At 61.4% G+C, this 15,540-nt stretch overlaps 1 protein-coding gene across 1 annotated transcript in view; it reads right to left on the bottom strand.

The window, feature by feature from the left end:
• The window catches only part of LOC134346413 (nucleoside diphosphate kinase homolog 5-like), a 65,532-nt gene that overhangs the window by 17,578 nt on the left and 32,414 nt on the right, over positions 1-15,540 (bottom strand). The window contains exons 3-4 of the mRNA XM_063047782.1: positions 7,369-7,469; positions 6,036-6,167 (exon numbers count right to left, since the gene is read on the bottom strand). Coding sequence (XP_062903852.1) covers positions 6,036-6,167; positions 7,369-7,469 — 233 coding nt within the window. The remainder of the gene's footprint in view (positions 1-6,035; positions 6,168-7,368; positions 7,470-15,540) is intronic.

Here is a 15,540-nt window from a genome sequence, read left to right on the forward strand (position 1 = left end):
GGGACCGAACACACAGGGGCCCGAACCCTCTGGGGACCGAACACACGGGGGACCCGAACCCTCTGGGACCCGAACACACGGAGGCCCGAACAGTCTGGGGACGGAACACACAGGGGCCCAAACTCTCTGGGGACCGAACACACAGGGGCCCGAACCCTCTGGGGACCGAACACACGGGGGACCGAACCCTCTGGGCACGGAACACACAGTGGCCCGAACTCTCTGGGGACGGACCACGCGGGGGACCGAACACACGGGGGACCGAACACACAGGGGACCGAACACACGGGGGCCTGAACCCTCTGGGGATGGAACACACGGGGGACCGAACACTCTGGGGACCGAACACACGGGGGACCGAACCCTCTGGGGACCGAACACACGGGGGCCCGAACCCTCTGGGGACGGAACACACGGGGGACCGAACCCTCTGGGGACGGAACACACGGGGGACCGAACCCTCTGGGGACCACTCGGGGGACCAAACACACGGGGGCCTGAACCCTCTGGGGATGGAACACACGGGGGACCGAACTCTCTGGGCACAGAACACACGGGGAACCGAACCCTCTGGGGACGGAACACACATGGGACCGAACCCTCTGGGGACCGAACACATGGGGGCCCGAACTCTCTGGGGACGGAACACACGGGGGACCGAACCCTCTGGGGACGGAACACACAGGGGACCGAACCCTCTGGGGACCGAACACACAGGGGACCGAACCCTCTGGGGACCCAACACACGGGGGACCGAACCCTCTGGGGACGGAACACACAGGGGACCGAACCCTACACAGGGGACCGAACCCTCTGGGGACGGAACACACGGGGGACCGAACCCTCTGGGGACCGAACACACAGGGGACCGAACCCTCTGGGGACCGAACACACAGGGGACCGAACCCTCTGGGGACCGAACACACAGGGGCCCGAACCCTCTGGGGACGGAACACACGGGGGACCGAACCCTCTGGGGACGGAACACACAGGGGACCGAACCCTCTGGGGACCGAACACACAGGGGCCCGAACCCTCTGGGGACCGAACACACGGGGGACCGAACCCTCTGGGACCCGAACACACGGGGGCCCGAACTCTCTGGGGACGGAACACACAGGGGCCCAAACTCTCTGGGGGGAACACACAGGGGCCCGAACCCTCTGGGGACCGAACACACGGGGGACCGAACACATGGGGGACCGAACACACAGGGGACCGACTCTGGGGATGGAACACACACGGGGGCCCGAACTCTCTGGGGACGGAACACACGGGGGACCGAACCCTCTGGGGACGGAACACACGGGGAACCGAAACGGAACACTGGGGACCGAACACACGGGGGGCCGAACCCTCTGGGGACGGAACACACGGGGGACCGAACCCTCTGGGGACCGAACACATGGGGGCCCGAACCCTCTGGGGACGGAACACACGGGGGACCGAACCCTCTGGGACGGAACACACGGGGGGAACCGAACCCTCTGGGGACCGAACACACGGGGGACCGAACCCTCTGGGGACGGAACACACATGGGACCGAACCCTCTGGGGACCGAACACATGGGGGCCCGAACTCTCTGGGGACGGAACACACGGGGGACCGAACCCTCTGGGGACGGAACACACGGGGGACCGAACACTCTGGGGACCGAACACACGGGGGACCGAACCCTCTGGGGACGGAACACACATGGGACCGAACCCTCTGGGGACCGAACACATGGGGGCCCGAACTCTCTGGGGACGGAACACACGGGGGACCGAACCCTCTGGGGACAGAACACACGGGGGACCGTACACTGTGGGGACCGAACCCTCTGGGGACCGAACACACAGGGGCCTGAACCCTCTGGGGCCCAAACACACAGGGGCCCGAACCCTCTGGAGATCGAACACACAGGGGACCGAACACACGGGGGCCCGAACCCTCTGGCGACCGAACACACAGGGGACTGAACACACAGGGGCCTGAACCCTCTGGTTACCGAACCCTCTGGGGACGGAACACACAGGGGACCAAACCCTCTGGGGACAGAACACACGGGGAACCGAACCCTCTGGGGACGGAACACACGGGGGACCGAACCCTCTGGGGACCGAACACATGGGGGACCGAACCCTCTGGGGACCGAACACACAGGGGCCTGAACCCTCTGGGGCCCAAACACACAGGGGCCCGAACCCTCTGGAGATCGAACACACAGGGGAACCGAACACACGGGGGCCCGAACCCTCTGGCGACCGAACACACAGGGGACTGAATACACAGGGGCCTGAACCCTCTGGGTACCGAACCCTCTGGGGACGGAGCACACAGGGGACCGAACACACGGGGAATGGAACACACAGGGGCCCGAACCCTCTGGGGACCGAACACATGGGGGACCAAACCCTCTGGGACCCGAACACACGGGGGCCCGAACCCTCTGGGGACGGAACACAGAGGGGACCGAACCCTCTGGGGACCGAACACACAGGGGCCCGAACCCTCTGGGGACCGAACACATGGGGGACCAAACCCTCTGGGACCCGAACACACGGGGGCCCGAACCCTCTGGGGACGGAACACACAGGGGACCGAACCCTCTGGGGACTGAACACACAGAGGACTGAACACACAGGGGACCGAACACATGGGAGCCCGAACCTTCTGGGGACCGAACACACAGGGGCCCGAACTCTCTGGGGACCGAACACACAGGGGCCTGAACCCTCTGAGGACCGAACACATGGGGGACCGAACCCTCTGGGGACGGAACATACAGTGGCCCGAACTCTCTGGGGACGGACCACACGGGGGACCGAACACACGGGGGACCGAACACACAGGGGACCGAACACATGGGGGTCCGAACACTCTGGGGATGGAACACACGGGGGACCAAACCCTCTGGGGATGGAACACACAGGGGACCGAACCCTCTGGGGACCAAACTCTCTGGGGACCGAACACATGGGGACCGAACCCTCTGGGGACCGAACACACGGGGGACCGAACCCTCTGGGCACGGAACACACAGTGGCCCGAACTCTCTGGGGACGGACCACGTGGGGGACCGAACACAGGGGGGACCGAACACACAGGGGACCGAACACACGGGGGCCTGAACCCTCTGGGGATGGAACACACGGGGGACCGAACCCTCTGGGGACTGAACACACAGAGGACTGAACACACAGGGGACCGAACACATGGGAGCCCGAACCTTCTGGGGACCGAACACACAGGGGCCCGAACTCTCTGGGGACCGAACACACAGGGGCCTGAACCCTCTGAGGACCGAACACATGGGGGATCGAACCCTCTGGGGACGGAACATACAGTGGCCCGAACTCTCTGGGGACGGACCACACGGGGGACCGAACACACGGGGGACCGAACACACAGGGGACCGAACACATGGGGGTCCGAACACTCTGGGGATGGAACACACGGGGGACCAAACCCTCTGGGGATGGAACACACAGGGGACCGAACCCTCTGGGGACCAAACTCTCTGGGGACCGAACACATGGGGACCGAACCCTCTGGGGACCGAACACACGGGGGACCGAACCCTCTGGGCACGGAACACACAGTGGCCCGAACTCTCTGGGGACGGACCACGTGGGGGACCGAACACAGGGGGGACCGAACACACAGGGGACCGAACACACGGGGGCCTGAACCCTCTGGGGATGGAACACACGGGGGACCGAACTCTCTGGGCACGGAACACACGAGGAACCGAACCCTCTGGGGACGGAACACACATGGGACCGAACCCTCTGGGGACCGAACACATGGGGGCCCGAACTCTCTGGGGACGGAACACACGGGGGACCGAACTCTCTGGGGACGGAACACACATGGGACCGAACCCTCTGGGGACGGAACACACATGGGACCGAACCCTCTGTGGACCGAACACATGGGGGCCCGAACTCTCTGGGGACGGAACACACGGGGGACCGAACTCTCTGGGCACGGAACACACGGGGGACCGAACTCTCTGGGCACGGAACACACGGGGGACCGAACCCTCTGGGGACCGAACACACAGGGGCCTGAACCTTCTGGGGCCCAAACACACAGGGGCCCGAACCCTCTGGAGATCGAACACACAGGGGACCGAACACACGGGGGCCCGAACCCTCTGGCGACCGAACACACAGGGGACTGAACACACAGGGGCCTGAACCCTCTGGTTACCGAACCCTCTGGGGACGGAACACACAGGGGACCAAACCCTCTGGGGACAGAACACACGGGGAACCGAACCCACTGGGGACGCAACACACGGGGGACCGAACTCTCTGGGGACCGAACACACGGGGGACCGAAACCTCTGGCGACCGAACACACAGGGGCCTGAACCCTCTGGGGCCCAAACATACAGGGGCCCGAACCCTCTGGGGACCGAACACACGGGGACCGAACACACAGGGGACCGAACACACGGGGGCCTGAACCCTCTGGGGATGGAACACACGGGGGACCGAACCCTCTGGGGACGGAACACACAGGGGACCGAACCCTCTGGGGACCGAACACACGGGGGACTGAACCCTCTGGGGACGGAACACACGGGGGACTGAACCCTCTGGGGACGGAACACACGGGGGACCGAACCCTCTGGGGACAGAACACACGGGGGACTGAATACTGTGGGGACGGAACACACAGGGGACCGAACCCTCTGGGGACGGAACACACGGGGGACTGAACCCTCTGGGGACGGAACACACAGGGGACCGAACCCTCTGGGGACCGAACACAGAGGGGACTGAACACACAGGGGCCCGAACCCTCTGGGGACCGAACACACAGGGGCCCAAACCCTCTGGGGACGGAACACATGGGGGACTGAACCCTCTGGGGACGGAACGCAGGGGGGACCGAACACACAGGGGACCGAACACACAGGGGCCCGAACCCTCTGGGGCCCAAACACACAGGGGCCTGAACCCTCTGGGGCCCAAACACACAGGGGCCCGAACCCTCTGGAGATCGAACACACAGGGGACCGAACACACAGGGGCCTGAACCCTCTGGGTACCTAACCCTCTGGGGACGGAACACACAGGGGACCAAACCCTCTGGGGACGAAACACACGGGGGACCGAACCCTCTGGGGACAGAACACACAGGGTACCGGACCCTCTGGGGATGGAACACACAGGGGACCAGACTCTCTGGGGACAGAACACACAGGGGACCGAATCCTCTGGGGACCGAACACACAGGGGCCCGAACCCTCTGGGGACGGAACACACGGGGGACCGAACCCTCTGGGGACAGAACACACGGGGGACCGAACCCTCTGGGGATGGAACACAGAGGGGACCGAACCCTCTGGAGATCGAACACACAGGGGACCGAACACACAGGGGACTGAACACACAGGGGCCTGAACCCTCTGGGTACCGAACCCTCTGGGGACGGAACACACAGGGGACCAAACCCTCTGGGGACAGAACACACGGGGAACCGAACCCTCTGGGGGCGGAACACACGGGGGACCGAACTCTCTGGGGACCGAACACACAGGGGCCTGAACCCTCTGGGGCCCAAACATACAGGGGCCAGAACCCTCTGGGGACGGAACACACAGGGGACCGAACCCTCTGGAGATCGAACACACAGGGGACCGAACACACGGGGGCCCGAACCCTCTGGCGACCGAACCCTCTGGGGACGGAACACACAGGGGACTAAACCCTCTGGGGACAGAACACACGGGGGCCCTAACCCTCTGGGGCCTGAACACATGGGGGACCGAACACACAGGGGCCCGAACCCTCTGGGGACCGAACGCACGGGGGACTGAACCCTCTGGGGACCGAACACACGGGGGACCGAACACACAGGGGACCGAACCCTCTGGGGATGGAACAGACGGGGAACCGAACCCTCTGGGGACCGAACTCTCTGGGGACGGAACAGACGGGGGACTCGATGCCCTTGCGACTCCCCATTTTTAAACATCTTATTGAGACCACCTTCAGTCGCAATACTTGGGGACCCAGTATGAATCCCCACCCCTCACCTCTGTGACTCACCACGGGCTTGCGAGGCTTCAGTTTGCACAGCTGGGTGAGGGCGAGGATCAGGGTCGGGGTGACGTACTTGCTGAGAAAATCCTCGGCCGCTTGACCACTCGGGAACGGCTCCATTGTGGCTGTGGGTCGTGAGAGTGTAGGGTCACTGCCAGTCGCTCCCCACCCCGCCTGTCCCAAAGCACTTCCTCCAGTCCACTCCCTCCCCAGTAATCCCAGACCTCCTCACCCCACCCATCCCATCCCCTCCCACCCTCATCCTCTCCCTCATCCCAGACCTCCTCACCCCACCCATCCCATCCCACCTCACCCCACCCATCCCATCCCATCCCACCCTCATCCTCTCCCTCATCCCAGACCTCCTCACCCATCCCAGACCTCCTCACCCCACCTGTCCCATTTCATCCCACCCTCATCCTCTCCCTCATCCCAGACCTCCTCACCCATCCCAGACCTCCTCACCCCACCCATCCCATCCCACCCTCTTCCTCTCCCTACCCATCCCATCCCATCCCACCCTCTTCCTCTCCCTCATCCCAGACCTCCTCACCCATCCCAGACCTCCTCACCCCACCCATCCACATCCCACCCTCATCCTCTCCCTCATCCTCTCCCTCATCCTCTCCCTCATCCCAGACCTCCTCACCCATCCCAGACCTCCTCACCCCACCCATCCCATCCCACCCTCGACCTCTCCCTCATTTCAGACCTCCTCACCCCTCCCATCCCATCCCACCCTCATCCTCTCCCTCATCCCAGACCTCCTCACCCCACCCATCCCATCCCATCCCATCCCACCCTCATCCTCTCCCTCATCCCAGACCTCCTCACCCATCCTAGACCTCCCCACCCCTCCCATCCCATCCCACCCTCATCCTCTCCCTCATCCCAGACCTCCCCACCTATCCCAGACCTCCCCACCCCTCCCATCCCATTTCATCCCACCCTCATCCTCTCCCTCATCCTCTCCCTCATCCCAGACCTCCTCACCTATCCCAGACCTCCCCACCCCTCCCATCCCATTTCATCCCACCCTCATCCTCTCCCTCATCCCAGACCTCCTCACCCATCCCAGACCTCCTCACCCCACCCATCCCATCCCACCCTCGACCTCTCCCTCACTTCAGACCTCCTCACCCCTCCCATCCCATCACACCCTGTCCTTTTCCTCATCCCAAACCCTCCTCACCCCTTCCATCCCATGTGCTCTGCTCTCATCCCAAACCCTCCTCACCACTCCTGTCCCATCCCACCCCGTTCTCTCCCTCCCTCCAGATGTCCTCACCCCTCCCGTCCCATCCCCTCCTGCCTCAGGCTCCTCACTGTTGGGGAAGAAGAAAGTGATTTCTCTCTCAGCCGCGGAGAAGCAGTCACTGCCGTGGAGCCCGTTCCGGATCCGATCCGTCCCGTAAATGGCCCTCAGACTGTGGGTGGAGTAAGCACACATAACCTCCGGAAAGCCCCACTGACCCAGTGTGCGTACACCCCTCCGCTCCCCTCCACTCGCCTCCCCATCCCAATGTCCGTACACCCCTCCCTTCCCCTCCCCATCCCAATGTCCGTACACCCCTCCCCTCCCCGCCCCATCCCAATGTCCGTACACCCCTTCCAATCCCCATCCCCATCCCTATCCCAATGCCCGTACACCTCTCCCAATCCCCATCCCAATGTCCGTACACCCATCCCCATTCCCATCCCCATCCCAATCCCAATGTCTGTACACACCTCCCCCCCTCCCCATCCCAATGTCTGTACACCCCTCCCCTCCCCTCCCCATCCCAATGTCCGTACACCCCTCCCCTCCCCTCCCCATCCCAATGTCCGTACACCCCTCCCAATCCCCATCCCCATCCCTATCCCAATGTCTGTACACCCCTCCCCATCCCCACCCCAATGTCTGTACACCCCTCCCCATCCCCATCCCCATCCCCACCCCAATGTCCGGACACCCCTCACCATCCCCATCCCAATGTCTGTACACACCTCCCCATCCCCATCCCCACACCAATGTCTGTACACCCCTCCCCATCCCAATGTCTGTACACCCCTCCCAATCCCCATCCCCATCCCCATTCCCATCCCAATGTCTGTACACCCCTCCCAATCACCAACCCCATCCCAATGTCTCTACACCCTTCCCCATCCCCATCCCCATCCCAATGTCTGTACACCCCACTCCATCCCCATCCCCATCCCAATGTCCGTACACCCCTCTCCATCCCCATCCCCATCCCAATGTCTGTCCACACTTCCCATCCCCAATCCCCACCCCAATGTCTGTACACCCCTCCCAATCCCCATCCCCATCCCAATGTCTGTACACCCCTCCCCATCCCCATCCCCATCCCAATGTCTGTACACCCCTCCTCATCCCCATCCCCACCCCAATGACTGTACATCCCTTCCCAACCCCATCCCCACCCCAATGTCTGTACACCCCTCACCATCCCCATCACAATGTCTGTAGACGCCTCCCCATCCCCATCCCCATCCTCATCCCCATCTCAATGTCTGTACACCCCTCCTCATCCCCATCCCAATGTCTGTACACCCTTCCTCATCCCCATCCCCACCCCAATGACTGTACACCCCTCCCCAACCCCATCACCATCCAAATGTCTGTACACCCCTCCTCATCCCCATCCCCACCCCAATGTCTGTACACCCCTCCCCAACCCTATCCCCATCACAATGTCCGTACACCCCTCCCCATCCACATCACAATGTCCATACACCCCTCCCCATCCCCATCCGCACCTCAATGTCTGTAAACCCCTCCTCATCCCCATCCCAATGTCTGTACACCCCACCCAGTCCCCATCCCAATGTCTGTACATTCCTCCCCATCCCCATCCCCATCACAATGTCTGTACACCCCTCCCCATCCCAATCCCAATGTCTGTACACCCCTCCCCTCCCCTCCCCATCCCAATGTCTGTACAGCCCTCCCCATCCCCATCCCCATCCCCACCCCAATGTCTGTACACCCATCACCATCCCCATCCCCACCCAAATGTCTGTACACCCCTCCCCATCCCAATGTCTGTACACCCCTCCCCATCCCCATCCCCATCCCCATCCCCATCCTCATTCCAATGTCTGTACACCCCTCCTCATCCCCATCCCCACCCCAATGTCTGTACACCCCTCCCCAACCCACCCCAATATCTGTACACCCCTCCCCTCCCCTCCCCATCCCAATGTCTGTACAGCCCTCCCCATCCCCATCCCCATCCCCACCCCAATGTCTGTACACCCATCACCATCCCCATCCCCACCCCAATGTCTGTACACCCCTCCCCATCCCAATGTCTGTACACCCCTCCCCATCCCCATCCCCATCCTCATTCCAATGTCTGTACACCCCTCCTCATCCCCATCCCCACCCCAATGTCTGTACACCCCTCCCCATCCCCATCCCAATGTCTGTACACCCCTCACCATCCCCACCCCAATGTCTGTACACCCCTCCCCATCCCCATCCCAATGTCTGTACACCCCTCCTCATCCCCATCCCAATGTCTGTACACCCCTCCTCTCCCCATCCCCACCCCAATGACTGTACACCCCTCCCCATCCCCATCCCCATCACAATGTCTGTACACCCCTCCCCATCCCAATCCCAATGTCTGTACACCCCTACCCTCCCCATCCCAATGTCTGTACAGCCCTCCCCATCCCCATCCCCATCCCCACCCCAATGTCTGTACACCCATCACCATCCCCATCCCCACCCCACTGTCTGTACACCACTCCCCATCCCAATGTCTGTACACCCCTCCCCATCCGCATCCCCATCCCCATTCCAATGTCTGTACACCCCTCCTCATCCCCATCCCCACCCCAATGTCTGTACACCCCTCACCATCCTCATCCCAATGACTGTACACCCCTCCTCATCCCCATCCCCACCCCAATGACTGTACACCCCTCCCCAACCCCATCCCCACCCCAATGTCTGTACACCCCTCCCCATCCCCATCCCAATGTCTGTACACCCCTCCTCATCCCCATCCCCACCCCAATGACTGTACACCCCTCCCCAACCCCATCCCCATCACAATGTCCGTACACCCCTCCCCATCCCAATGTCTGTACACCCCACCCAATCCCCATCCCAATGTATGTACACCCCTCGCCATCCCCATCCCCATCACAATGTCTGTACACCCCTCCCCATCCCCACCCCAATGACTGTACACCCCTCCCCAACCCCATCCCCATCCAAATATCTGTACACCCCTCCCCATCCCCATCCCCACCCCAATGTCCGTACATCCCTCCCAATCCCCATTCCCATCCCAATGTCTGTACACCCCTCACCATCCCCATCCCCACCCCAATGCCTGTACACCCCTCCCCAACCCCATCCCCATCCAAATGTCTGTACACCCCTCCTCATCCCCATCACGATGTCCGTACACCCCTCTCCATCCCCATCCGCACCTCAATGTCTGTAAACCCCTCCCCATCCTCATCCCAATGTCTGTACACCCCACCCAATCCCCATCCCCATCCCAATGTCTTTACACCCCTCCCCATCTCCATCCCCATCCCAATGTCTTTACACCCCTCCCCATCTCCATCCCCATCCCAATGTCCGTACACCCCTCCCCATCCCCATACCCATTCCAATGTCTGTACACCCCTCCCCATCCCCATCCCAATGTCTGTACACCCCTCCCAATCCCCATCCTCATCCTTATGTCTGTACACCCTTCCCCATCCCCATCCCCATCCCAATGTCTGTACACCCCTCTCCATCCCCATCCCAATGTCTGTACACCCCTCCCAATCCACATCCCCATCCCAATGTCCCTACACCCTTCCCCATCCCCATCCCCATCCCAATGTCTGTACACCCCTCCCCAACCCCATCCCAATGTCTGTACACCCCTCTCCATCCCCATCCCCATCCCAATGACTGTCCATCCTTCCCATCCCCAATCCCCACCCCAATGTCTGTACACGCCTCCCCATCCCCATCCCAATGTCTGTACACCCCTCCCCATCCCCATCCCAATGTCTGTACACCCCTCTCCATCCCCATCCCAATGTCTGTACACCCCTCCTAATCCGCATCCCCATCCCAATTTCTGTCCACCTTTCCCATCTCCAATCCCCATCCCAACGTCTGTACACCCCTCCTCATCCCCATCCCAATGTCTGTACATCCCTCCCCATCCCCAACCCCATCCCAATGTCTGTCCACCCCTCCCCATCCGCATCCCAATGTCTGTACACCCCTCCCCATCCCCATCCCCATCACAATGTCTGTACACCCCTCCCCATCCCAATCCCAATGTCTGTACACCCCTCCCCTCCCCTCCCCATCCCAATGTCCGTACACCCCTCCCAATCCCCATCCCCATCCCTATCCCAATGTCTGTACACCCCTCCCCATCCCCACCCCAATGTCTGTACACCCCTCCCCATCCCCATCACCATCCAAATGTCTGTACACCCCTACTCATCCCCATCCCCACCCCAATGTCTGTACACCCCTCCCCAACCCCATCCCCATCACAAAGTCCGTACACCCCTCCCCATCCCCATCACAATGTCCATACACCCCTCCCCATCCCCATCACAATGTCCATACACCCCTCCCCATCCCGATCCGCACCTCAATGTCTGTAAACCCCTCCTCATCCCCATCCCAATGTCTGTACACCCCACCCAGCCCCCATCCCAATGTCTGTACATCCCTCCCCATCCCCATCCCCATCACAATGTCTGTACATCCCTCCCCATCCCAATCCCAATGTCTGTACACCCCTCCCCTCCCCTCCCCATCCCAATGTCTGTACAGCCCTCCCCATCCCCATCCCCACCCCAATGTCTGTACACCCCTCACCATCCCCATCCCCACCCCAATGTCTGTACACTCCTCCTCATCCCAATGTCTGTACACCCCTCCGCATCCCCATCCCCATCCCCATTCCAATGTCTGTACACCCCTCCTCATCCCCATCCCCACCCCAATGTCTGTACACCCCTCACCATCCCCAACACAATGTCTGTACACCCCTCCACATCCCCATCCCCATCCCCATCCCAATGTCTGTACACCCCTCCCCAACCCCATCCCCACCCCAATGTCTGTACACCCCTCCCCATCCCCATCCCAATGTCTGTACACCCCTCCTCATCCCCATCCCCACCCCAATGACTGTACACCCCTCCCCAACCCCATCCCCATCACAATGTCCGTACACCCCTCCCCATCCCAATGTCTGTACACCCCACCCAATCCCCATCCCAATGTATGTACACCCCTCGCCATCCCCATCCCCATCACAATGTCTGTACACCCCTCCCCATCCCCACCCCAATGACTATACACCCCTCCCCAACCCCATCCCCATCCAAATATCTGTACACCCCTCCCCATCCCCATCCCCACCCCAATGTCCGTACATCCCTCCCAATCCCCATTCCCATCCCAATGTCTGTACACCCCTCACCATCCCCATCCCCACCCCAATGCCTGTACACCCCTCCCCAACCCCATCCCCATCCAAATGTCTGTACACCCCTCCTCATCCCCATCACGATGTCCGTACACCCCTCTCCATCCCCATCCGCACCTCAATGTCTGTAAACCCCTCCCCATCCTCATCCCAATGTCTGTACACCCCACCCAATCCCCATCCCCATCCCAATGTCTTTACACCCCTCCCCATCTCTATCCCCATCCCAATGTCTTTACACCCCTCCCCATCTCCATCCCCATCCCAATGTCCGTACACCCCTCCCCATCCCCATCCCCATTCCAATGTCTGTACACCCCTCCCCATCCCCATCCCAATGTCTGTACACCCCTCCCAATCCCCATCCTCATCCTTATGTCTGTACACCCTTCCCCATCCCCATCCTCATCCCAATGTCTGTACACCCCTCTCCATCCCCATCCCAATGTCTGTACACCCCTCCCAATCCACATCCCCATCCCAATGTCCCTACACCCTTCCCCATCCCCATCCCCATCCCAATGTCTGTACACCCCTCCCCAACCCCATCCCAATGTCTGTACACCCCTCTCCATCCCCATCCCCATCCCAATGACTGTCCATCCTTCCCATCCCCAATCCCCACCCCAATGTCTGTACACGCCTCCCCATCCCCATCCCAATGTCTGTACACCCCTCCCCATCCCCATCCCAATGTCTGTACACCCCTCTCCATCCCCATCCCAATGTCTGTACACTCCTCCTAATCCGCATCCCCATCCCAATTTCTGTCCACCTTTCCCATCCCTAATCCCCACCCCAACGTCTGTACACCCCTCCTCATCGCCATCCCCATCCCAACGTCTGTACACCCCTCCTCATCCCCATCCCAATGTCTGTACATCCCTCCCCATCCCCAACCCCATCCCAATGTCTGTCCACCCCTCCCCATCCGCATCCCAATGTCTGTACACCCCTCCCCATCCCCATCCCCATCACAATGTCTGTACACCCCTCCCCATCCCAATCCCAATGTCTGTACACCCCTCCCCTCCCCTCCCCATCCCAATGTCCGTACACCCCTCCCAATCCCCATCCCAATCCCTATCCCAATGTCTGTACACCCCTCCCCATCCCCACCCCAATGTCTGTACACCCCTCCCCATCCCCATCACCATCCAAATGTCTGTACACCCCTCCTCATCCCCATCCCCACCCCAATGTCTGTACACCCCTCCCAAACCCCATCCCCATCACAATGTCCATACACCCCTCCCCATCCCCATCACAATGTCCATACACCCCTCCCCATCCCGATCCGCACCTCAATGTCTGTAAACCCCTCCTCATCCCCATCCCAATGTCTGTACACCCCACCCAGCCCCATCCCAATGTCTGTACATCCCTCCCCATCCCCATCCCCATCACAATGTCTGTACATCCCTCCCCATCCCAATCCCAATGTCTGTACACCCCTCCCCTCCCCTCCCCATCCCAATGTCTGTACAGCCCTCCCCATCCCCATCCCCACCCCAATGTCTGTACACCCCTCACCATCCCCATCCCCACCCCAATGTCTGTACACTCCTCCTCATCCCAATGTCTGTACACCCCTCCCCATCCCCATCCCCATCCCCATTCCAATGTCTGTACACCCCTCCTCATCCCCATCCCCACCCCAATGTCTGCACACCCCTCACCATCCCCAACACAATGTCTGTACACCCCTCCACATCCCCATCCCCATCCCCATCCCAATGTCTGTACACCCCTCCTCATCCCCATCCCAATGTCTGTACACCCCTCCTCATCCCCATCCCCACCCCAATGACTGTACACCCCTCCCCAACCCCATCCCCATCCAAATGTCTGTACACCGCTCCTCATCCCCATCCCCACCCCAATGTCTGTACACCCCTCCCCAACCCCATCCCCATCACAATGTCCGTACACCCCTCCCCATCCCAATGTCTGTACACCCCTCCCCATCCCCACCCCAATGACTGTACACCCCTCCCCAACCCCATCCCCATCCAAATGTCTGTACACCCCTCCCCATCCCCATCCCCACCCCAATGTCCGTACATCCCTCCCAAACCCCATCCCCATCCCAATGTCTGTACACCCCTCACCATCCCCATCCGCACCCCAATGTCTGTACACCCCTCCCCAACCCCATCCCCATCCAAATGTCTGTACACCCGTCCTCATCCCCATCCCCACCCCAATGACTGTACACCCCTCCCCAACCCCATCCCCATCCAAATGTCTGTACACCCGTCCTCATCCCCATCCCCACCCGAATGTCTGTACACCCCTCCCCAACCCCATCCCCATCCAAATGTCTGTACACCCCTCCTCATCCCCATCCCCACCGCAATGATTGTACACCCCTCCCCAACCCCATCCCCACCCCAATGTCTGTACACCCCTCCCCATCCCCATCCCAATGTCTGTACACCCCTCCTCATCCCCATCCCCACCCCAATGACTGTACACCCCTCCCCAACCCCATCCCCATCACAATGTCCGTACACCCCTCCCCATCCCAATGTCTGTACACCCCACCCAATCCCCATCCCAATGTATGTACACACCTCGCCATCCCCATCCCCATCACAATGTCTGTACACACCTCCCCATCCCCACCCCAATGACTGTACACCCCTCCCCAACCCCATCCCCATCCAAATATCTGTACACCCCTCCCCATCCCCATCCCCACCCCAATGTCCGTACATCCCTCCCAATCCCCATCCCCATCCCAATGTCTGTACACCCCTCACCATCCCCATCCCCACCCCAATGCCTGTACACCCCTCCCCAACCCCATCCCCACCCCAATGTCTGTACACCCCTCCTCATCCCCATCACGATGTCCGTACACCCCTCTCCATCCCCATCCGCACCTCAATGTCTGTAAACCCCTCCCCATCCTCATCCCAATGTCTGTACACCCCACCCAATCCCCATCCCCATCCCAATGTCTTTACACCCCTCCCCATCTCCATCCCCATCCCAATGTCCGTACACCCCTCCCCAT

This window comes from Mobula hypostoma, chromosome 5 (genome assembly GCF_963921235.1).
Source record: "Mobula hypostoma chromosome 5, sMobHyp1.1, whole genome shotgun sequence".
Classification (NCBI taxonomy): Eukaryota; Metazoa; Chordata; class Chondrichthyes; order Myliobatiformes; family Myliobatidae; genus Mobula; species Mobula hypostoma.